This window comes from Chiloscyllium plagiosum, chromosome 41 (assembly GCF_004010195.1).
Source record: "Chiloscyllium plagiosum isolate BGI_BamShark_2017 chromosome 41, ASM401019v2, whole genome shotgun sequence".
Lineage (NCBI taxonomy): Eukaryota > Metazoa > Chordata > Chondrichthyes > Orectolobiformes > Hemiscylliidae > Chiloscyllium > Chiloscyllium plagiosum.
The window spans coordinates 9402137-9426227 of record NC_057750.1 but is presented as its reverse complement, the minus strand read 5'-3'; the positions used below and the strand labels follow the sequence as shown (position 1 = coordinate 9426227).

The 24091-nt window shown below is 52.5% G+C and overlaps 1 protein-coding gene across 1 annotated transcript; it reads left to right on the top strand.

Moving 5' to 3' along the window:
• Positions 1 to 16529: 16529 nt before the first annotated feature.
• Positions 16530 to 20213, top strand: LOC122542823 (probable E3 ubiquitin-protein ligase IRF2BPL). The gene has a single exon (XM_043680897.1). The coding sequence runs from the start codon at positions 16586 to 16588 to the stop codon at positions 18158 to 18160; it is 1575 nt and encodes a 524-aa protein (XP_043536832.1). The 5' UTR covers positions 16530 to 16585; the 3' UTR covers positions 18161 to 20213.
• The last annotated feature ends 3878 nt before the right edge of the window (positions 20214 to 24091 follow it).

Below are 24091 nucleotides of genomic sequence, written 5' to 3'. Positions count from 1 at the left end.
TTGCGTACAGACCGAAGGTGCTCAGCAAAGAAATCACCCAGTCGGCGTTTTGTCTCTCCGATATAGAGGAGACCACATTGGGAGCAACAACTGCAATAGACCAAATTGAAAGAGGTACAAGTGAAGCTGCTTAATCTGAAATGGGTGTTTGGGGCCTTGGATGGTGGGCATGGAAGAGGTAAAGGGGCAGGTGTTGCACTTTCTGCAATTGCATGGGAAGGTGCCGTGTGTGATGGGAGAGGTGTTAGGTGTGATGGAGAGGTGTTAGGTGTGATGGGAAGGTGCCGTGAGTGATGGGAAAGGTGTTAGGTGTGATGGGAAGGTGCCGTGTGTGATGGGAGAGGTGTTAAGTGTGATAGGAAGGTGCCGTGTGTGATGAGAGGTGTTAGGTGTGATGGAGAGGTGTTAGGTGTGATGGGAGAGGTGTTAGGTGTGATGGAGAGGTGTTAGGTGTGATGGGAGAGGTGTTAGGTGTGATGGAGAGGTGTTAGGTGTGATGGGAGAGGTGTTAGGTGTGATGGAGAGGTGTTAGGTGTGATGGGAGAGGTGTTAGGTGTGATGGAGAGGTGTTAGGTGTGATGGGAGAGGTGTTAGGTGTGATGGAGAGGTGTTAGGTGTGATGGGAGAGGTGTTAGGTGTGATGGAGAGGTGTTAGGTGTGATGGGAGAGGTGTTAGGTGTGATGGAGAGGTGTTAGGTGTGATGGGAGAGGTGTTAGGTGTGATGGAGAGGTGTTAGGTGTGATGGGAGAGGTGTTAGGTGTGATGGAGAGGTGTTAGGTGTGATGGGAGAGGTGTTAGGTGTGATGGAGAGGTGTTAGGTGTGATGGGAGAGGTGTTAGGTGTGATGGAGAGGTGTTAGGTGTGATGGGAGAGGTGTTAGGTGTGATGGAGAGGTGTTAGGTGTGATGGGAGAGGTGTTAGGTGTGATGGAGAGGTGTTAGGTGTGATGGGAGAGGTGTTAGGTGTGATGGAGAGGTGTTAGGTGTGATGGGAGAGGTGTTAGGTGTGATGGAGAGGTGTTAGGTGTGATGGGAGAGGTGTTAGGTGTGATGGAGAGGTGTTAGGTGTGATGGGAGAGGTGTTAGGTGTGATGGAGAGGTGTTAGGTGTGATGGGAGAGGTGTTAGGTGTGATGGAGAGGTGTTAGGTGTGATGGGAGAGGTGTTAGGTGTGATGGAGAGGTGTTAGGTGTGATGGGAGAGGTGTTAGGTGTGATGGAGAGGTGTTAGGTGTGATGGGAGAGGTGTTAGGTGTGATGGAGAGGTGTTAGGTGTGATGGGAGAGGTGTTAGGTGTGATGGAGAGGTGTTAGGTGTGATGGGAGAGGTGTTAGGTGTGATGGAGAGGTGTTAGGTGTGATGGGAGAGGTGTTAGGTGTGATGGAGAGGTGTTAGGTGTGATGGGAGAGGTGTTAGGTGTGATGGAGAGGTGTTAGGTGTGATGGGAGAGGTGTTAGGTGTGATGGAGAGGTGTTAGGTGTGATGGGAGAGGTGTTAGGTGTGATGGAGAGGTGTTAGGTGTGATGGGAGAGGTGTTAGGTGTGATGGAGAGGTGTTAGGTGTGATGGGAGAGGTGTTAGGTGTGATGGAGAGGTGTTAGGTGTGATGGGAGAGGTGTTAGGTGTGATGGAGAGGTGTTAGGTGTGATGGGAGAGGTGTTAGGTGTGATGGAGAGGTGTTAGGTGTGATGGGAGAGGTGTTAGGTGTGATGGAGAGGTGTTAGGTGTGATGGGAGAGGTGTTAGGTGTGATGGAGAGGTGTTAGGTGTGATGGGAGAGGTGTTAGGTGTGATGGAGAGGTGTTAGGTGTGATGGGAGAGGTGTTAGGTGTGATGGAGAGGTGTTAGGTGTGATGGGAGAGGTGTTAGGTGTGATGGAGAGGTGTTAGGTGTGATGGGAGAGGTGTTAGGTGTGATGGAGAGGTGTTAGGTGTGATGGGAGAGGTGTTAGGTGTGATGGAGAGGTGTTAGGTGTGATGGGAGAGGTGTTAGGTGTGATGGAGAGGTGTTAGGTGTGATGGGAGAGGTGTTAGGTGTGATGGAGAGGTGTTAGGTGTGATGGGAGAGGTGTTAGGTGTGATGGAGAGGTGTTAGGTGTGATGGGAGAGGTGTTAGGTGTGATGGAGAGGTGTTAGGTGTGATGGGAGAGGTGTTAGGTGTGATGGAGAGGTGTTAGGTGTGATGGGAGAGGTGTTAGGTGTGATGGAGAGGTGTTAGGTGTGATGGGAGAGGTGTTAGGTGTGATGGAGAGGTGTTAGGTGTGATGGGAGAGGTGTTAGGTGTGATGGAGAGGTGTTAGGTGTGATGGGAGAGGTGTTAGGTGTGATGGAGAGGTGTTAGGTGTGATGGGAGAGGTGTTAGGTGTGATGGAGAGGTGTTAGGTGTGATGGGAGAGGTGTTAGGTGTGATGGAGAGGTGTTAGGTGTGATGGGAGAGGTGTTAGGTGTGATGGAGAGGTGTTAGGTGTGATGGGAGAGGTGTTAGGTGTGATGGAGAGGTGTTAGGTGTGATGGGAGAGGTGTTAGGTGTGATGGAGAGGTGTTAGGTGTGATGGGAGAGGTGTTAGGTGTGATGGAGAGGTGTTAGGTGTGATGGGAGAGGTGTTAGGTGTGATGGAGAGGTGTTAGGTGTGATGGGAGAGGTGTTAGGTGTGATGGAGAGGTGTTAGGTGTGATGGGAGAGGTGTTAGGTGTGATGGAGAGGTGTTAGGTGTGATGGGAGAGGTGTTAGGTGTGATGGAGAGGTGTTAGGTGTGATGGGAGAGGTGTTAGGTGTGATGGAGAGGTGTTAGGTGTGATGGGAGAGGTGTTAGGTGTGATGGAGAGGTGTTAGGTGTGATGGGAGAGGTGTTAGGTGTGATGGAGAGGTGTTAGGTGTGATGGGAGAGGTGTTAGGTGTGATGGAGAGGTGTTAGGTGTGATGGGAGAGGTGTTAGGTGTGATGGAGAGGTGTTAGGTGTGATGGGAGAGGTGTTAGGTGTGATGGAGAGGTGTTAGGTGTGATGGGAGAGGTGTTAGGTGTGATGGAGAGGTGTTAGGTGTGATGGGAGAGGTGTTAGGTGTGATGGAGAGGTGTTAGGTGTGATGGGAGAGGTGTTAGGTGTGATGGAGAGGTGTTAGGTGTGATGGGAGAGGTGTTAGGTGTGATGGAGAGGTGTTAGGTGTGATGGGAGAGGTGTTAGGTGTGATGGAGAGGTGTTAGGTGTGATGGGAGAGGTGTTAGGTGTGATGGAGAGGTGTTAGGTGTGATGGGAGAGGTGTTAGGTGTGATGGAGAGGTGTTAGGTGTGATGGGAGAGGTGTTAGGTGTGATGGAGAGGTGTTAGGTGTGATGGGAGAGGTGTTAGGTGTGATGGAGAGGTGTTAGGTGTGATGGGAGAGGTGTTAGGTGTGATGGAGAGGTGTTAGGTGTGATGGGAGAGGTGTTAGGTGTGATGGAGAGGTGTTAGGTGTGATGGGAGAGGTGTTAGGTGTGATGGAGAGGTGTTAGGTGTGATGGGAGAGGTGTTAGGTGTGATGGAGAGGTGTTAGGTGTGATGGGAGAGGTGTTAGGTGTGATGGAGAGGTGTTAGGTGTGATGGGAGAGGTGTTAGGTGTGATGGAGAGGTGTTAGGTGTGATGGGAGAGGTGTTAGGTGTGATGGAGAGGTGTTAGGTGTGATGGGAGAGGTGTTAGGTGTGATGGAGAGGTGTTAGGTGTGATGGGAGAGGTGTTAGGTGTGATGGAGAGGTGTTAGGTGTGATGGGAGAGGTGTTAGGTGTGATGGAGAGGTGTTAGGTGTGATGGGAGAGGTGTTAGGTGTGATGGAGAGGTGTTAGGTGTGATGGGAGAGGTGTTAGGTGTGATGGAGAGGTGTTAGGTGTGATGGGAGAGGTGTTAGGTGTGATGGAGAGGTGTTAGGTGTGATGGGAGAGGTGTTAGGTGTGATGGAGAGGTGTTAGGTGTGATGGGAGAGGTGTTAGGTGTGATGGAGAGGTGTTAGGTGTGATGGGAGAGGTGTTAGGTGTGATGGAGAGGTGTTAGGTGTGATGGGAGAGGTGTTAGGTGTGATGGAGAGGTGTTAGGTGTGATGGGAGAGGTGTTAGGTGTGATGGAGAGGTGTTAGGTGTGATGGGAGAGGTGTTAGGTGTGATGGAGAGGTGTTAGGTGTGATGGGAGAGGTGTTAGGTGTGATGGAGAGGTGTTAGGTGTGATGGGAGAGGTGTTAGGTGTGATGGAGAGGTGTTAGGTGTGATGGGAGAGGTGTTAGGTGTGATGGAGAGGTGTTAGGTGTGATGGGAGAGGTGTTAGGTGTGATGGAGAGGTGTTAGGTGTGATGGGAGAGGTGTTAGGTGTGATGGAGAGGTGTTAGGTGTGATGGGAGAGGTGTTAGGTGTGATGGAGAAGGTGTTAGGTGTGATGGAGAGGTGTTAGGTGTGATGGAGAGGTGTTAGGTGTGATGGGAGAGGTGTTAGGTGTGATGGAGAGGTGTTAGGTGGAATGTGGGAGGGATGTGAAAGGATCTGTGGAGCAGGGGGGAGGATTCTTGCCCCGAAGAAGTGAGCACGAAGGGGAAGACGATGGAAGAAGAGCTCAGCATCATGTCGAGCCCGGAATTCATTGAGGTGGGGACGTAAGGGTACAAAGCTGAGTCCTTTGCTGAGCACAGCACGCTCAGCCTCAGAGAGGGGAAGGTCAGAGGGTATGGTGAACACACGGCAAGGGCTGGGGCTGGAAGAAATGGGGTTCGAGGGATTGGGACTGTTGGCAGGTGGAGGGTGGGCAGGTGTGTGGGTGAGAAGCTGAAGCTTGCGTTCCTTAACATCTGCAAGAAACAGGAAAAGTTTGGAGCCAAATATAAATACCTCCCTATTTCTCCCCTTTGTTTTAGCTTTGACAAAGGGTCAGTTGGCTCAAACGTCAGCTCTTTTCTCTCCTTCCAGATGCTGCCAGACCTGCTGAGATTTTCCAGCATTTTCTCTTTTGATCTTTAAAAAGATGTTGGTTAAGGGATAAATATTTAAACTTAGTACATAATTTTATCAAGAAGTTTCTAATAACCATGTAACTGATGGTTTCCTGATTATATGACTGGACTGAGAATGAAGAACCTTAAAATCTATAATTGATTAAATGTTAATTTAACTCCATTACAATACTGCTCGTTAGATTAGATTCCCTACAGTGTGGAAACAGGCCCTTCGACCCAACCAGTGCACCCAGACCCATTTCCCTCTGACTAATGCACCAAACACCACGGGCAATTTAGCATGGCCAATTCATCTGGTCCGCACATCTTTGAACTGCAGGAGGAGACCCACGCAGACAACGTGCAAACTGCACACAGACAGTTGCCCGAGGCTGGAATCGAACCTGGGTCCCTGGTGCTGTGGGGCAGCAGTGCTGACCGCTGAGCCACCGTGCCACCCTAAGCAAAGCTGTTCACTGTACTTCGGTGCACGTGACACTAAACAAATCAATCAGTGAGAAGTTAAATTAAATTGCAGAAATAAACTAGTGTCACTAATTGTGAACTTGCTGCTTGGTTGTGTGAGCTGTGGAAATGTTTCAGAAATGTAAAGCATTTCTTTCTGTGCTCCATGCTGAAGCCATCCAAGAGAGTCTCTGACAGCGCATCAGCACCACTTGCTGGTGCTCAGAGGTATTGCGGCTACCTCCATCAGGCAGTGATGCTTCAGTCTTTTATTCCCCCTCTCCCCCGGATTAGTTTTTTTCTTTTTTTACTCCAAATCTCCTTTTTTTTAAAATAAAACCCTCACACTACTGCCAACTACAGTACTGCTTATACTTTCCCCAGCGCCCATGTTGTGTGTGTGCAGGTGTGAGACAACAGGTCTACAAATCTTTATTCATTTTCCACTACCAAGATAATTTTATCCTTATTGACAATTCAAAGAGCATCCCACCTCATCCTGCATATTCCCCATGGCTAGTCCACCAAGCCTGCATATCCCTGAGCACTAAGGGGGCAACTTAGCACGGCCAATCCACCCTAACCTGCACATCTCTGGACACTATGGGGTAATTTAGCATGGCCAATCCACCCTAACCTGCACACTATGGGGTAATTTAGCCTGGCCAATCCACCCTAACCCGCACATCCCTGGACACTGTGGGGTAATTTAGCATGGCCAATCCACCCTAACCCGCACATCCCTGGACACTATGGGGTAATTTAGCATGGCCAATACACCCTAACCTGCACATCCCTGAACACTAGGGGGTAATTTAGCACGGCCAATCCACCCTAACCTACACATCCCTGGACACTATGGGGTAATTTAGCATGGCCAATCCACCCTGACCTGCACATCCCTGGACACTATGGGGTAATTTAGCATGGCCAATCCACCCTGACCTGCACATCTTTGGATTGAGGGAGGAAACCGGAGCACCCGGAGGAAACCCACACAGACACGGGGAGAACGTACAAACTCCACACGGATAGTTGCCTGAGGCGGGAATTGAACTCAGGTCCCTGGTGCTGTGAGGCAGCAGTGCGAACCACTGAGCCCCCCCTATTGGACCAGGAGAAAGTGAGGACTGCAGATGCCTGGAGATCAGAGTTGAACAGTGTGGTGCTGGAAAGGCGCAGCAGGTCAGGCAGCATCCCGGGAGCAGGTGAATCGACGTTTCGGGCATGAGCCCTTCTTCAGGAATTGGACTGCAGAACACACAGTGCTTTCTGAGGTACCTCCATCTATTAGGCAGATGTGTGGGGCTCCCATTCCAAGCAGAATATCAAAAAAGGTACCTATTTCCCCGTGTTGTCGACCTGACAGGACCCTGGTGAGTAAAAACCGTTTGAACTGCTGGAAAAGCTCAGCAGGTCTGGCAGCACCTGTGGAGAGAAATCAAAGTCAACATTTCAGGTTCGCTGACCCTTCTTCAGGATGTCAGTGAGACCTCATACTGTGCCCAGTTTTAGTTGCCCTGTTATGGGAAGGATATTATTAAGATGGAGAGGGTTCAGAAGAGATTTACCAGGATGTTGCCGGGTATGGACGGTTTGAGTTACAATGAAAGGCTGGACAGACTGGGACTTTTTTCACTGGTTGAGGGATGGCTTTAGAGAGATTTAGGGCTGAAAATGTGTTGCTGGAAAAGCGCAGCAGGTCAGGCAGCATCCAGGGAACAGGAGAATCGACGTTTCGGGCATAAGCCCTTCTTCAGGAATGGCTTGAAGAAGGGCTTATGCCCGAAACGTCGATTCTCCTGTTCCCTGGATGCTGCCTGACCTGCTGCGCTTTTCCAGCAACACATTTTCAGCTCTGATCTCCAGCATCTGCAGACCTCACTTTCTCCTTTAAAGAGATTTATAAAATCATGAGGGATATAGATAGGATTAATGGTAGGTGCCTTTTCTCTCAGATGGGGGATTTCAAGATTTGGGGGCATATTTTTAAGGTGAAGACAGAGACTTAAAAAGACACTGGGGCAAATTTTTTACTTAGAGTGTGGCTCACTTGTGAAATGAACTTCCAGATGAAGTGATGGATGCGGGTACAGTTCCAATGTTTAAAAGACATTTGGATAAGTACATGAATAGGAAAGGACTAGAGGGATATGGGCCAGGAGCAGGCTAGCTTAGTTTGGGACTATGTTGGTTGGATTGATGGGTCTGTTTCTGTGCTGGATGACTCTATGAATGTATGACTGACTCCAGAATACAGGAACGGAGTATATAAATCAGGAAGTCTTGCTAAAATGATACAAGGCTCTCGTCAGACCACAGCTGGACAATGTTGGTCCCCTTATCTCGGGAAATATAGACTGGCATTGGAGGCAATCCAGAGAAGGGTCACTCGGCTGGCCCTGGGTATGGAGACACTCTCTAATGAGGAGATCTAGAGTAGGTTGGGCCTGTACTCATTGGAGTTTAGAAGAATGAGAGGCAAATTTATTAAAACGTACAAAAGTTCTGAGGACACTTGACAGGGTAGAGGTGATTTCCCCTCGTGGGAATGTCTAGGATTTAGAGGACATCATCTCAGAATGAGGGATTGACTGTTTAAGAGAGAGGGAGACAAGGAGGAATTTCTAATCTCATCGGGGAGTGGATCTGCGGAATTCTTTACCGCCGACGATGGGGCATTATGTACAGGCTGTAGTTCTACAACGCACGTTTCGTCAGCATGGCTGTAATGCGATTGACGAACTGTGGACGTCGTTTGGATAACGCAGACTTTCCACTGAATGGGTGTGGCGCCGTTCTATTAGCGACCCTCTGCAGCGGGCTTTTCCACAAAGTGAGGTCCCGCAGAGGAACACAGCTGTCGCGTTGTCGTGGAGCGACCCACGTATTCAAGGCTGAGACAGAGAGATTTTTTTAATCAGGAAGGGAGCCGAGGGTTAAGCAAAGAAAGCTGAGTGGAGACTTATCAGGTCAGCCATGATCTCGTTGAGTGGCAGAGCAGATTCGATGGGCTGAATGGCCTACTGTTGCTCTTCTGCCTTCTGGTCTTGAGATCTATAGATGACGCAAGTGTGAGTCCTCAATAATATTGGAGCCCAGCAGCAGATCCCAACGTTACATTCCAACGTTAATGCTGTTTTCCTCTCTCTCTCTCTCTCTCCACACAGACCTGCCAAGTTTCCCCAGCACTGACACATGTGCAAACCCTCCCCCTCCCTGTGTTTTGTCACTCGGTGCTGAGCGACTGAGCTCCTCACCCTTTGAAGTGTATCCCTGTCCTCCAGTCAGTTGGTTCAGATCACCAGTGAGAGAGTGTGCTACCTTCTGGAGCATGTGGGGATTTCAGCACAGACAACAACAACTCACAGCGCAACGTTAACATGCCAGAACAAAATGGGAGCAGCAAGAAGGAGGAACATTCAGCCTCTCCTCCTCCCCACTGCCCAGTGCCTGAATTGTACCAAACAGTTCCCTCTGCCGTTTTCTTTTTGAGCCAGAACCCACAGGACAAGTCACTCGGTTGGGTGGGTTTAAGAAGCCCCCAAAAAGCAGGAGCCAGAGACGCAGAGACTTGGAAAGGCTAATGTCTATCGCTTCATAGCTCAAGGCAACAACCACCAAGTGGCCAGGAGTGGAGGAACGCTGGGATTAATCCCAGAAAGGCTGAGGAGATGGGACAGTCACGGGAACAAGTTCCGGGTACTTTTCCGTCGAGTGACCAGAGAGAGAGCGAAGCAAAAACCCATCGCCAGAGGTTACAGTAAGGGCACAAGCAGAGGTTAGAGAAGACAGGAGCTTCCCTGAAGGAAGCAGATCCAAAGGCAGCTCACACAGACACAGAGGAGCAAGGAATCCCAGACTATTATTCAGGGAATTTGTTTGTAGAATCTCTACAGTAGAATCTCTCTAGGTCCACGCTGACTATACAAAGAGCATCCCACCCTGACTCACCCCCCCTACCCAGTCCCTGTGACCCTGCATTTCCCATGGCCAATCCACCCTAACCTACACATCCCTGAACACTATGGGGCAATTTAGCATGGCCAATCCACCCTAACCTACACATCCCTGAACACTATGGGGTAATTTAGCATGGCCAATCCACCCTAACCTGCACATCCCTGGACACTATGGGGTAATTTAGCATGGCCAATCCACCCTAACCTACACATCCCTGGACACTATGGGGTAATTTAGCATGGCCAATCCACCCTAACCTGCACATCCCTGGACACTATGGGGTAATTTAGCACGGCCAATCCACCCTAACCTGCACACTGTTGGACTGTGGGAGGAATGCTAGGTGGAAGCAAGTACTGCAGATGCTGGAGATCAGAGTCTAGGTTAGAGTAGGTGCTGGAAAAGCACAGCAGGTTAGGCAGCATCTGAGGGGCAGGAAAATCGACGTTTCAGGCAAAAGCCCTTCATCAGGAATTGGGAGGAATGCATCAGCTCCATAAAGACAGTCACCCGAGGCTGGGATCAAACCCGAATCCCTGATGCTGTGAGGCAGCAGTGAAATCCGAGATCTGATCAGGAAATGCAGTCACCCTGCAAACAAAGAATGAATGGATATTGATCAAATAAACATTAGAATCCAGATTTCATGAAGAGATATTACAAATAGCACATAAAATTCCGATGGCAGGACATGTCATGTCATAGAGATGTACAGCACAGAAACAGACCCTTCAAACCAACCCGTCCATGCTAACCAGATATCCTGACCTAATCTAGAGCCATTTGCCAGCACTTGGCCCATATCCCACCAAACCCTTCCTATTCACATACCCATCCAGATGCCTCTTAAATGCTGTAATTGTACCAGCCTCCACCACTCCCTCTGGCAGCTCATTCCATACACGCACCACCCTCTGTGTGAAAACGTTACCCCTTAGGTCCCTTTTAAATCTTTCCCCTCTCCTAACTGGAAAACGAAAGTAGAGATTCTGGGATTTTTTTCATAACTTGAAGGTAAAGTGGAGCTGTGAGGTGTTCCTTGGCTAGATCTAGATTTAATATTTTTGTACCAGTGCTAAGTGTCTCTGGGGAAACACAACAGGTTTTGGATTGGTTTGGCAATTTCTCACTGAATGGGAGAGCAGGGAGATCAGTTCAGACTCGGACATTCAAATCTGCTAAACAAAAATTGTTCTCTTTATCTCTTTTTTAATTGGAACAAAATAATCCTCAAACACTTTACAAAAAGAAAGACAACTTCTAATTCAAGCCGAGACCTAGGTCCAACTGACCAACTACCAAATTGAGGAACACCACGGTGTCGACAACATGATATCTTCACCAGGATTAAAAATGAACTGTGAGGAACTATTCCACCCTTTTTGGCTTGGAACTTGTTCCACTAACCTTGATGTTGTGATGTTTGGATTTCTTGTAAGGTATAGCCTAAGTTTACGTACTCGGAATTAATAAGCTGTATTGCTACGTCTTAGAGGATTTGTTTGTTTTAATAAATAACTTTTTAGTTTTTTTGTTCATTCATGAAACCTAGTATAGGTTCACTTTCTCTTCAATAGTGGCCACAGTCAGGCATTGACTGTCCTAGAAATTCAATATTTCCCACTTCTGACAGCTCAAAGGATAATGGGGCTTGATTTCCAGTTCCTATTATTCCCACGAGGGACACGACAAGTGAGTATTATGGAATATTCACTGAATGTTATCCGCAGTGAATATTATGGGGTGTTCACTGAGTGCTATTAGGTAAGCGAGTATTATGGGATGTTCACTGAGTGTTAGATTAGATTGGAGAAAGTGAGGTCTGCAGATGCTGGAGATCAGAGCTGAAAATGTGTTGCTGGTAAAGCACAGCAGGTCAGGCAGCATCCAAGGAGCAGGAGAATCGATGTTTCGGGCATAAGCTTTCGGAGTGTCAGTCCTCCTGATGAAGGGCTTATGCCCGAAACGTCGATTCTCCTGTTCCTTGGATGCTGCCTGACCTGCTGTGCTTTACCAGCAACACATTTTCAGCAGTGTTAGATTAGATTCCCTACAGTGTGGAAACAGGTCCTTCGGCCCAACCAGTCCACACCGACCCTCCGAAGAGTAACCAACCCCCCCCCCTCTGACTAGTGCACCAAACACTATGGACAATTTAGCATGGCCAAATCACCTGCCCTGCAGATCTTTGGACTGTGGGAGGAAACCGGAGTGAACCTGCACAGACATGGGGAGAATGTGCAAACTCCACACAGACAGTCGCCCGAGGCTGGAATCGAACCTGGGACCCTGGTGCTGTGAGGCAGCAGTGCTGACCACTGAGCAACCAAGGCGTCCCTTATTAGGTAAGTAAGTATTATGGGATGTTCAGCATTGACTAACACTTGGCGGCGAGACTAGATTAGAAAAAAGAATATGAGTGATGCTTTTAAAACCATGAGGCATCTGGACAGAGTAGATGAGGGGAACCCATTCTCTTTGGCAGAAGCATTGAGGAGCAGAGAGCACTGATGTAAGGACATTAGCAAATGATTGAAAGACGGCATGGGGAAACCCATTTTGACGCAGCGAGCGGGTAGAAGCTGGAATGCTCAATTGTGGATTTTTCAATGGAATTTGATTCAAGACCTGAAATGCAGTAAGATGCTGGTCTACAGGAAAAGGCAAGGCAGTGGGTCTAGCTGCTTGGCCAGGAAAGATATTTTCTGCTCAAAGATATCACTGCTCTCTGCTTCCTGATCTAGAGAGAGGGACACTACCAATGTGCCACAGCAGGACCGAAGGGTGTCAATTTTTTTTTTTTAACCTATTTTTCTAACCAACTTGGTCAAAGATCTGTCAAAAACCTTTTCTGATCTTAGAGCATGATAAAAGGCCGGCACAACATTGAGGGCCAAATGGCCTGTACTGTACTCTTCTATGTTCAAAGATGTTACAACACACCTCTAGGAGGGATTTGAACGTGGGCCTCCTAGTACAGGAGTAGGGACACTACCACTGTGCCACAACGGGACCTAACAGTGTCAGCAAAATACGACAGGCAATAAAGCCTTCATGGTTTTATGAATCGATTTTGCTGTTACTGTTGAAGTCTGCTCTTTCCTCGCTAGACGGGTGGTTCATCAGGAGCAGCGCTCCGAAAGCTACTGCTTCCAACTAAACCTGTTGGACTATAACCTGCTGTTGTGTGATTTGTAACTTTGTTCACCCCAGTCCAAACACTGGCATCTCCAAATCAGGACTAGATGAGGTTGGGATATCTGGTCAGCATGGATGAGTGGGACTGAAGGGTCTATTTCCATGCTGTACATCTCTGACACTTCTGAGGGAGGAAGGGTGAATAGAACTACATCTCCCAGGGGGCCGTGCGGTGCACCTCCCAGAGGGCCGTGCAGACCACATCTCCCAGAGGGCCTCGTGGACTACACCTCCCAGAGGGATGTGTGCACCACCACTGCCAGTGGCCGGTGTGGACTACACCTCCCAGAGGACCTCATGGACTACACCTCCCAGAGGGCTGTGTGCACCACCACTGCCAGTGGCCCGTGTGGACTACACCTCCCAGAGGGCCTCGTGGACTACACCTCCCAGAGGGCTGTGCGCACCACCTGCCAGTGGCCCGTGTGGACTACACCTCCCAGAGAGCCTCGTGGACTACACCTCCCAGAGGGCTGTGTGCACCACCACTGCCAGTGGCCCGTGCAGACTACACCTCCCAGAGGGCTGTGCGCACCACCACTGCCAGTGGTCCGTGCGGACTACACCTCCCAGAGGGCCGTGCGCACCACAACCGCGAGTGGTTCGTGCGGACTACACTCCCCAGAAGGCCTCGCGGACTACACCTCCCAGAGGGCCATGCGCACCACCACTGCCAGTGGTCAGTGCGGACTACACCTCCCAGAGGGCCGTGTGCACCACCACTGCCAGTGGTCCATGCAGACTACACTTCTCAAAAGGCCTCGCGGACTACACCTCCCAGAGGGCCGTGCGCACCAATACTGCCAGTGGTCCGTGCGGACAACACCTCCCAGAGGGCCGTGCGCACCAATACTGCCAGTGGTCCGTGCGGACTACACCTCCCAGAGGGCCGTGCGCATCATTACTGCCAGTGGCCCATGCGGACTACACCTCCCAGAAGGCCGTGCGCACGACTACTGCCAGTGGCCCATGCGGACCACACCTTCCAGAAGGCCGTGCGCACCACTACTGCCAGTGGCCCATGCGGACCACACCTTCCAGAAGGCCGTGCACATCACTACTGCCAGTGGCCCATGCAGACTACACCTCCCAGAAGACCGTGCGCACCACTACTGCCAGTGGTCCATGCGGACCACACCTTCCAGAAGGCCGTGCACATCACTACTGCCAGTGGCCCGGGCGGACTACACCTCCCAGAGGGCTGTGCCCACCACCACTGCCAGTGGCCTGTGTGGACTACACCTCCCAGAGGGCTGTGCTCACCACCACTGCCAGTGGCCCGGGCGGACTACACCTCCCAGAGGGCTGTGCTCACCACCACTGCCAGTGGTCTGTGTGGACTACACCTCCCAGAGGGCTGTGCGCACCACCTGCCAGTGGCCCGTGTGGACTACACCTCCCAGAGGGTCTCGTGGACTACACCTCCCAGAAGGCCATGCGCATCACTACTGCCAGTAGCCTGTGCGGACTACACATCCCAGAAGGCCGTGCGCATCACTACTGCCAGTGGCCTGTGCGGACTACACCTCCCATAGGGCTGTGCGCACCACCACTGCCAGTGGTCCATGCAGACTACACCTCCCAGAGAGCTGTGCGCACCACCACTGCCAGTGGTCCATGCGGACTACACCTCCCAGAGGGCCGTGCGCACCACCAATGCTAGTGGTCCATGCGAACTACACATCCCAGAAGGCCTCGCGGACTACACCTCCCAGAGGGCTGTGCGCACCACCACTGCCAGTGGTCCGTGCGGACTACACCTCCCAGAGGGCTGTGCGCACCACAACCGCGAGTGGTCCGTGCAGACTCCACTTCTCAAAAGGCCTCGCGGACTACACCTCCCAGAGGGCTGTGCGCACCACCACTGCCAGTGGTCCGTGCGGACTACACCTCCCAGAGGGCCATGTGCACCACCACTGCCAGTGGTCCATGCGGACTACACTTCCCAAAAGGCCTCGCGGACTACACCTCCCAGAGGGCCGTGCGCACCAATACTGCCAGTGGTCCGTGCGGACTACACCTCCCAGGGGGCCGTGCGCACCAATACTGCCAGTGGTCCGTGCGGACTACACCTCCCAGAGGGCCGTGCGCATCATTACTGCCAGTGGCCCTTGCGGACTACACCTCCCAGAAGTCCGTGCGCACCACTACTGCCAGTGGCCCGTGCGGACCACACCTCCCAGAAGGCCGTGCACATCACTACTGCCAGTGGCCCAGGCGGACTACACCTCCCAGAGGGCTGTGCTCACCACCACTGCCAGTGGCCTGTGTGGACTACACCTCCCAGAGGGCCGTGCGCACCACCGCTGCCAGTGGCCCGTGTGGACTACACCTTCCAGAGGGCTGTGCGCACCACCTGCCAGTGGCCCGTGTGGACTACACCTCCCAGAGGGTCTCGTGGACTACACCTCCCAGAAGGCCGTGCGCATCACTCCTGCCAGTGGCCTGTGCGGACTACACATCCCAGAAGGCCGTGCGCATCACTACTGCCAGTGGCCTGTGCGGACTACACCTCCCAGAGGGCTGTGCGCACCACCACTGCCAGTGGTCCATGCGGACTACACCTCCCAGAGGGCCATGCGCACCACCAATGCTAGTGGTCCATGCGAACTACACTTCCCAGAAGGCCTCGCGGACTACACCTCCCAGAGGGCCGTGCGCACCAATACTGCCAGTGGTCCGTGCGGACTACACCTCCCAGAGGGCCATGCGCACCAATACTGCCAGTGGCCCATGCGGACTACACCTCCCAGAGGGCCGTGCGCATCACTACTGCCAGTGGCCTGTGCGGACTACACCTCCCAGAGGGCCATGCGCACCACCGCTGCCAGTGGTCCGTGCGGACTACGCCTCCCAGAAGGCCGTGCGCATCACTACTGCCAGTGGCCCGTGTGGACTACATCTCCCAGAGGGCTGTGCGCACCACCGCTGCCAGTGGCCCGTGTGGACTACACCTCCCAGAGGGCTGTGCGCACCACCTGCCAGTGGCCTGTGCGGACTACACCTCCCAGAGGGCCGTGCGCACCAATACTGCCAGTGGCCCGTGCGGACTACACCTCCCAGAGGGCCGTGCGCACCACCAATGCCAGTGGCCCGTGCGGACTACACCTCCCAGAAGGCCGTGCGCATCACTACTGCCAGTGGTCCGTGTGGACTACATCTCCCAGAGGGCTGTGCGCACCACTGCTGCCAGTGGCCCGTGTGGACTACACCTCCCAGAGGGCTATGCGCACCACCTGCCAGTGGCCCGTACGGACTACACCTCCCAGAAGGCCGTGTGCACCACCGCTGCCAGTGGCCCGTGTGGACTACATCTCCCAGAGGGCTGTGCGCACCACCGCTGCCAGTGGCCCGTGTGGACTACACCTCCCAGAGGGCTGTGCGCACCACCTGCCAGTGGCCCGTACGGACTACACCTCCCAGAAGGCCGTGTGCACCACCGCTGCCAGTGGCCCGTGCGGACTACACCTCCCAGAGGGCCGTGCGCACCAATACTGCCAGTGGCCCGTGCGGACTACACCTCCCAGAGGGCCGTGTGCACCACCGCTGCCAGTGGCCCGTGTGGACTACATCTCCCAGAGGGCTGTGCGCACCACCTGCCAGTGGCCTGTGCGGACTACACCTCCCAGAGGGCTGTGCGCACCACCTGCCAGTGGCCCGTGCGGACTACACCTCCTAGAGGGCCGTGCGCATCACTACTGCCAGTGGTCCGTGTGGACTACACCTCCCAGAAGGCCGTGCGCATCACTACTGCCAGGGACCTTTGCGGACTACACCTCCCAGAAGGCCGTGTGCACCACCGCTGCCAGTGGCCCGTGCGGACTACGCCTCCCAGAGGGGCTCGCGGACTACACCTCCCAGAAGGCCGTGCGCATCACTACTGCCAGTGGCCCGTGTGGACTACACCTCCCAGAAGGCCGTGCGGCGCGGGCGCGGTGACATCAGCCTGGGGTGACGCATGCGCAGTGGCGCCTGAGGCCTAGTCTCCGAGAGAGGGTCCGCCCGCCATTGTCCCCGATGGGCTCGGCCCCTCCGCCCGCGGCCTCGGCCTCGTCGCCGTCCTCGTCCCGGCGCCACTCGTGTTACCTGTGTGACCTGCCGCGGATGCCGTGGGCGATGATCTGGGATTTCTCTCAGGCCGTGTGCCGGGGCTGCGTTAACTATGAGGGAGCGGACCGCATCGAGCTGGTCATCGAGCAGACCCGGCACCTGAAGCGGGCGCACGGCCTCCCGGCTCCCGGGGCCCAGGCGCAGGCTCAGGCCCAGGCCAGGCCCCGGACTCCCTTACCCCCTCCAGCCCCGGCTGCCCATCACCATCACCGGCTCCTCCTGGGGGATTACCCCGGGTCTGAGGTCCCCCCACCTCCGCCCCCGCCGCCGCCCACCGCCCGAGGCCGCCCCCTCCTGGGCCTCAGCCCGCGCTCGGGCCCGCCGCTGGGCCTCAGCCTGGGCCTCGAGTTAGGCCGAGGGCGGCACGAGCTGGAGAGGGCGCTGCGGGAGAAGGCGGGGCCGCCGCTGCCGCCCGGACACGGGCCCGGACCCGGGGCCGAGGCCTCTCTGTCGGAGCTGGGCCGCGCCTTCAGGCACCGAACCGAGGAGTGGGCCGGCCGCCCGGCCGCCGTCAGGGACTCCCTGCTCGGCCTGTCCGACTGCGCCCCCTTCCCCCTCCGGCTGCGGGCCGAGCCCAGCCTCCAGGCCCGGGTGTTGGCCTTCGACGCGGCGGAGCGCTGCCCGGACCGGGCCCTGGAGCTGAGGCTGTTCATCGAGTATCCGAGCGGCTCCGGGGCGGTGCACTCCGGGGTGGCCGAGGCCGTGCGGCACATGTTGGCCGACAGCGCCAAGGAAGCGCAGGCCCCGGGCCTGGAGTGCCTCGAGTACGAGAGGAGGCCCGGAGCCGGCGACTGGAGGCCCCTGTCCCACCTCCTGACCGAGGCCGCCCGCCTCTTCAAGGAGGCCGTGCCCGCCGACCTGCTGCCGGAGCCACACGCCGAGCCCGGGCTCAGCCGGCCACCCCCCCCTCCCACCTCCTCCAGGCCTTTGGGCCCACCCAGGCGCCGCAAGGCCTCGCCGGAGCCTGAGGCCTGCAAAGGCCTCCCCCCGGGGGACCCCCAGGCCTGGCCTCCGGAGGGTCACTCCCCGGCCGGCTCCTCCGGCTCGGCCGCCGACCCCCTGCTCCCCAAGGAGGCGGTGCACTCCACCACCGCGGCCCCCGGCCAGAGGCGCCTGACCTCCCGTAACGGCGGCGAGGTTGAGCCGGGAGCCGAGCCCCCCCCTCCTCAACCGCCGCCACCCCCCGCCGCGCCGTCGGCGGGTGCCCCGGACTCCTCCAGCAGCCCTCTCTGCTGCACCATCTGCCACCAGCGGCTGGAGGACACCCACTTCGTCCAGTGCCCCTCGGTGCCCGGCCACAAGTTCTGCTTCCCCTGCTCCCGGGAGAGCATCAAGTCGCAGGGGGCCAACGGCGAGGTCTACTGCCCCAGCGGTGAAAAGTGCCCGCTCATCGGCTCCAACGTGCCCTGGGCCTTCATGCAGGGAGAGATCGCCACCATCCTGGCCGGTGACATCAAGGTGAAGAAGGAGAGGGACCCCTGAGACACCGCGAGAGACCGAGACTGAGCTGCTTGAGTCAAGGAGCTAGCTGCCTGTAACTCCTCCTCTTTGGAAACCTCCCGCCCTCCTCACCCACTGATGGACCGAGAGGTCTCTGCAACCAAAAACAAAAATTCAAAGCCAACTACGAGAGACAATGGGATTGATTTGCCTTCTCTTGGGAAGATACCCGCCATCCGCTCCAAGGACAGACTTTACTGCAGCGAGAGAGACCAGGGGGAGTATCATTCAGCATCACCCCTTGGCCAACATTGGCACTTAGACACTGGTGTGCGTCGTGGAGGATGGGAGAGTGGCAGAGGTTTTGAAACTCCCGCGATTTCAACGTGCCCGAAACGTATCAAGTTGTTGCGCCGTTGCCAACGTGGTGGATTATCTGGGAGTGGTTGACACTGGTTTTGCATTATCCGTGCATACCCGTCGAACTTTCTGGACAACCACTTTTTTTGTATATGTATGTTTGTGTTTTGTGTGTGTGTGTGTGTGTGTGTTTTTGTTTTAAAACGTTGTGCTGGGGGATTATCCCGGGCCTGAGATTCCCCCTCTGCTGCTGCCTCCTCTGCCCACAGCATCCCTCCCCAAAAGGGGGGAGAACCATGCATCCAGAGGTGCCTGTGATGTCTGTGTGACCTTCGCTCACTCTCTCTTCCTCCCCCTCTTGCTCCCCAACCAGCGTCTGTTTGTGCACTGCCCCCTCACTCTGAGTTGGAAGCCACGATATGTTGACTTGCAGGGGCTGACACACCAGCACTTTGCGGATTCGCACAGTGCTGTGTAACCTTTGAGCTGTGGCAGATTCCTCTTTAAGGGAAGGTCAGAATGCTCATTGGTCTGCCAGGGCCTGAGGTTGGCACAGGCTTGGCAGTTGACACGTGGTTGGAAGCTGGAGTGGCGGGGAGCATTCCTCTTGCCAACACTGCCACACAAAGCCAGCTGCAGCCCTGAGACACCGTTGGGAAAGTTTGTGGCCGGCTGATCCGGGCTGTGCTGAACCGTGGCCTCAGGGCAGTGGGCTTGATGGGAATCCTCAATCTGCCTTGGCACCCTTATCCTCCCCCAGCAATTAACAATGAGAGTGAGCCCCCCCCCCCCAATCCTCCACCGGCCCTTGTGCAGTGGCGAGGGCCATATGTGGGTGTTAAGGGAGAGCTGTGATACTTCCTGATGTTCAGTAGCCTGTGTGAACTCTCACAGTCTGAGGGTGGTGATTGAGGGGAGAGTGGTTGGGAGTGATCCTCACTGAACGGGTCACTTCCTGTTGCCCTCTTGTTGGGGCTGCTGTGGTGGATCAGAAATGTCATTTGTCTTTGTGAAGTTTATCTTTCGCCTTGTGCTACCGTCAAACGCAAGCGACGAGTTTAAACCCCCAACTGGTCTTTTTAAGAATAGTGGGAGACACCTCTGGGCGGGAGGGTGAGATCGACAAGAGTCCTGTCGCTGACTGGTTCACAAAACAGCAGTGAATCCTTTTGGATGAAGATGGATTGAGCTGCACCTGAGCTGACCACAGTTACTGCACCCTGCAGTACTCTGTAGAGTTCCACAGCAGTGGTCAGTGCTTTTCCCATTGGAACCACAGTCACTCTCGGGTTGCGTCAGATGTGTCCTCGTCCTCTTCGCTGCCACTTGTGTGCCCAGTTTGGTGGACCTTTGGAGGGCAGTGTGTGACTGACTTGTTAAGTGGGCCAGGTATTCATAAATATCAGAAGGGGAATGGAGAACTGTAGTGTCTGCAGTTTTGTTTTGATTGCCTCTTGAGTGTGTTTAAAATGCTACTGTTGTTTTTTTCCTTTTGAAAACCAATGTTATGAAGCTGCTGCACCCTTGCAAGTAACAGGGAGCATTTGAGGAGGTTTTCATCTTGTGATCTGATACCAGTGTGTTGTGTGTCTTCCTGTGATTGTACTGGCTGTTTCTTCCTCTGTTGTAATAATCTGTAATTACCTTAGCTTGTGATAATCATGGTTTAACAGAAGAAATTTTTTTTATATTTAAATTCAAAACTCCTACGAAATAAAGCCCTTTTTAACTGGGATTTGGATTGCTCTGTGCTGCCGTTAGAACCAGCTTGGAACTTCCACTGATGAAGTACGTTGACATTTGAGTGAGGTATCTTGTCTGTTGGAAGGGAGTCTCATTGTGTTTGTATTAGACTGACACTGGGGTGAGATCTCCCATCCCTTATCATTGGCATTTGCCCTTCAGAAGATGATCTGCCTCATTTAATGTCTGTTCCCATTGCAGTGGAAGGGCATCTGCAATCAAACCCAGAAATTGCTGGCAGTAATCAGAAGGCCAGGGTCAAGTCTGTGGAGAGACAAGGGTTAAAGTTTCAGGTTGGCCACGACTCTTTGGAGGCACAGAGTTTGGGTGCCCCCTTGGTGAAGTCAGGAGTCCTGAACAACCCCTTCCCCCCTAGTGACGAGACATATCACCTTGGATTTCCTCCCCTTTGTGGTCAGCTGTTGTCTTAATCTGTGTGTCGCTCCAGTCCTATGCCAATGTGATTGAAGGTTCTCTTTGCGCTAATATGACATAGTGAGCTATTCTGACTTGCCAGAAACACTTAAAAACCCTGCACCTACCTCCAGGACATTGTATTCGTTTGTTTAGAAAGAAATATTAATGAGAAGTCTAAAAGCATTTTTCAGTCAGTGACGTGAATGGATCCACTGTAGAACATTACAGCATAGTACAGGCCCTTCGGCCCTCGATGGTTCCACAGGCCGGTGCAACAATCAGAAGCCCATCTCCCTGCACGATTCTAATTTTGTCCGTTTGTCTATCCAATGACCATTTAAATGCCCTTGAAGTTGGCGAGTCTACTACTGTTGCAGGCAGGGCATTCCACATCCCTAATACTCTCTGAGTAAAGAAACTACCTCTGACATCTGTCCTATATCTATCACCCCTCAATTTAAAGTATGTCCCCTCATGCTAGCCATCACTGTCCGAGGAAAAAGGCTCTTCCTATCTAACCCTCTGATTATCTTGTATGCCTCAATTAAGTCACCTCTCAACCTTCTCTCTTAACGGAAACAGCTTCAAGTCCCTCAGCCTTTCCCCGTAAGTCCTTCTCCCCGTAAGTCCTTCCCTCCATACCAGGCAGCATTCTAGTAAATCTCTGAATCCTTTCCAAAGCTTCCAAATTCTTCCTGTAAAGCGGTGACCCGAACTATACGCAGTACTCCAAGTGTGGCCACACCAGTTCTGTACAGCTGCAGCATGACCTCATGGCTCCAAACCTCAATCTCGTTACCAATAAAAGCTAACACACTGTATGCCTTCTTAACAACCTGGGCAGCAACTTTCAGGGATCCGTGTCCATGGGCACTGAGATCCATTCCCAGATTCTAAAATCAAAGAATCTAAGGTTATGGGGAAAAAAGCAGGAAAATAGAGTTGAGGATTATCAGGTTAACCATGATCTCATTGAATGGTGGACTAGTTTGGATGGGTTGAAAGTTCTCTTTCTGTGTCTTATGAATTTATTGTATGTTTTGAGAGTGTTAGCGAGTTTTGAGAAGATTTGTTGCTCAGGTTGAGGTTCTGGATGTAGGTTTGCTCGCTGAGCTGGAAGGTTCATTTTCAGATGTTTCGTCACCCTACTAGCTAACATCTTCAATAAGCCTCCGAATGAAGCACTGGTGGTGTAGCCCGCTTTCGATTTGTATGTTGGAATTCCCTCGGGGAGGATGACATCATTTCCTGCGGTGATGTCATTTCCTGTTATTTTTCTCAGAGGGTGGTAAATGGGATCCAAGTTGATGTGTTTGTCAATAGAGTTTCAGTTGGGATGCCATGCTTCTAGGAATTCTCGTGCGTGCCTCCGTTTGGTTTGTCTGAGGATGGATGTGTTGTCCCAGTCGAAGTGGTGTCCTTCCTCATCTCTGAAATGACTGCCAGATTACACAGACCCCTTGGCATCAAGGTAGCCCTCAAACCCACCAACACACTAAAACAGCAGCTAATGAATTTGACATTATCCAGATAACAAGCAAAACAAATGTCATTTACAAAATACCTTGCAAGAACTGTAACAAACACTGCAGAAACTAGCCACCAGGATACATGAACATCAACTAGCCACAAAAGACATGACCCTCTCTCACCAGTACCCTTACATACAGATAAGGAAAGACACTACTTTGACTGGGACAACACATCCATCCTAGGACAAGCCAAACAGAGACACGCATGAGAATTCCTAGAAGCACAGCATTCCAACTGAAACTCTATCAGCAAACACATCAACACATACACCAGCAGTGCTTCATTCGAAGATGTTACCCACGATGGTGACGAAACATCTGAAAACAAACCTTCCAGCTCAGCGAGCAAACCTACATCCATTTTGAGAGTATTTTTCAAATAAGGCCGAACAATGCTTCTGCCTTCGTGGGTCTTTCCATTTCAATTTGTCTCTCATTCAAAATATCTACCTTGGGTGAAAGTGAAAAACACTTTCTAATTATTACTGCAACAACTGTCTACCAGCACCTTCCCGTCTCATCTCTCAGCTACTCCATAGACAGCACCAAACTCGTGGTTTGGGTTGGAGGGTAAAAGCCTAGTCAAACAGCGAGCTGTTCAGGAGAGTTTTGAGAGAAGAGGTATTCGAGAACTGAAGACACAGCAGCCAAATGATGCTGTGTTTATGATTGGAAGACACACAACAGTCATGAAGCTGAGCAAAGCAGACATCTGAGAGCTTTTTAATTCATCCATTACGTGGCCATCGCTGGCCCGGGTAGCAAGTTTTGCCTATCCCTAATTGGCAAGCTACTGACTTGAATCGATGAAGAAATTTAGGGATAGGAGGGATTTGGAAATCAGGATTGCAGTGCTGGCCCTGTAGCTGAAGTGCAGAACTGGCTGTGTTGGGAGACTAGAGGTTGAGCAAGATACTTGTAAGGGTCACACAGTGCTCACAATCACCTAAACAAAGCGATTCATGAAGCCGCTCAACACAACTTCCAGAGAAGGACGTTGTCCGTTAATAATTAGGCGTTTTTGAAGAAGCTAGTGAACAGGAAGGGTTTGGAGGGATGTGGGCCGGGTGCTGGCAGGTGGGATTAAGTTGGGTTGGGATATCTGGACGGGTTGGACCGAAGGGTCTGTTTCCATGCGGTACATCTCTATGACACTATAATGGTTGGATATCTTAGCTTTCTGTTCCTTCGTGACAAAGTATTTGGGTTCCTCTATCTAGCTCTGTATCGGTTTCTGATACACTTTGTCTTTGCCTAGAGTTAAATAAAAATCCTCCTTAAATGCATTGATACTGTTTACCTCAAACCCTCCAAGTAATTGTCAAAGCCACATCCTTGCCAATCCCGCAGATCCCCCATAGATGTAGAATTCTCGATAGTTCTCATACGTCACTTCAGTTCTTATATAGTTCATTACCTCTCCAATCAGTGCTTGATACATAAGTCCTGGTTTGCACATGATTTGGGCCAGGTTTATTTGTGAGCTCCCAAGAATAATCCCTAGACTCAAATATTTTGATTTCCTGTGGAGCGTGAAGTGGCTTTCTTCAGTGAGTGGGGTCAGTAACATAATGAAAGGACTATAATGAGAATTTTAAAAATCCATCTTCCTTGAGAGAGTTGGTGACATTACGATCAATCTCCCTCCCACCGAGTTCCAGTAGAGAGACCAGTCTGTGTCTCAGTTATTACAATCCATTCAGGTTTGGGGTTTCTTTCTGCAAGTTACTCAGACGTTTTGTCTTGCCTAAACTCTTTCCAAGCACTGCCTGAAACAAGTTCTTCTCAACACCAGCTTTTTCCACAAACCTGTGCTGGTGTTACCTGCAGTTGATGGGTGTGAGTCTCTGCAAATACTTTCTGTGTAAGAGTGAGCATAGAACAGTTCTGAGGAATGGTCACTCGATCCAAAACGTTAACG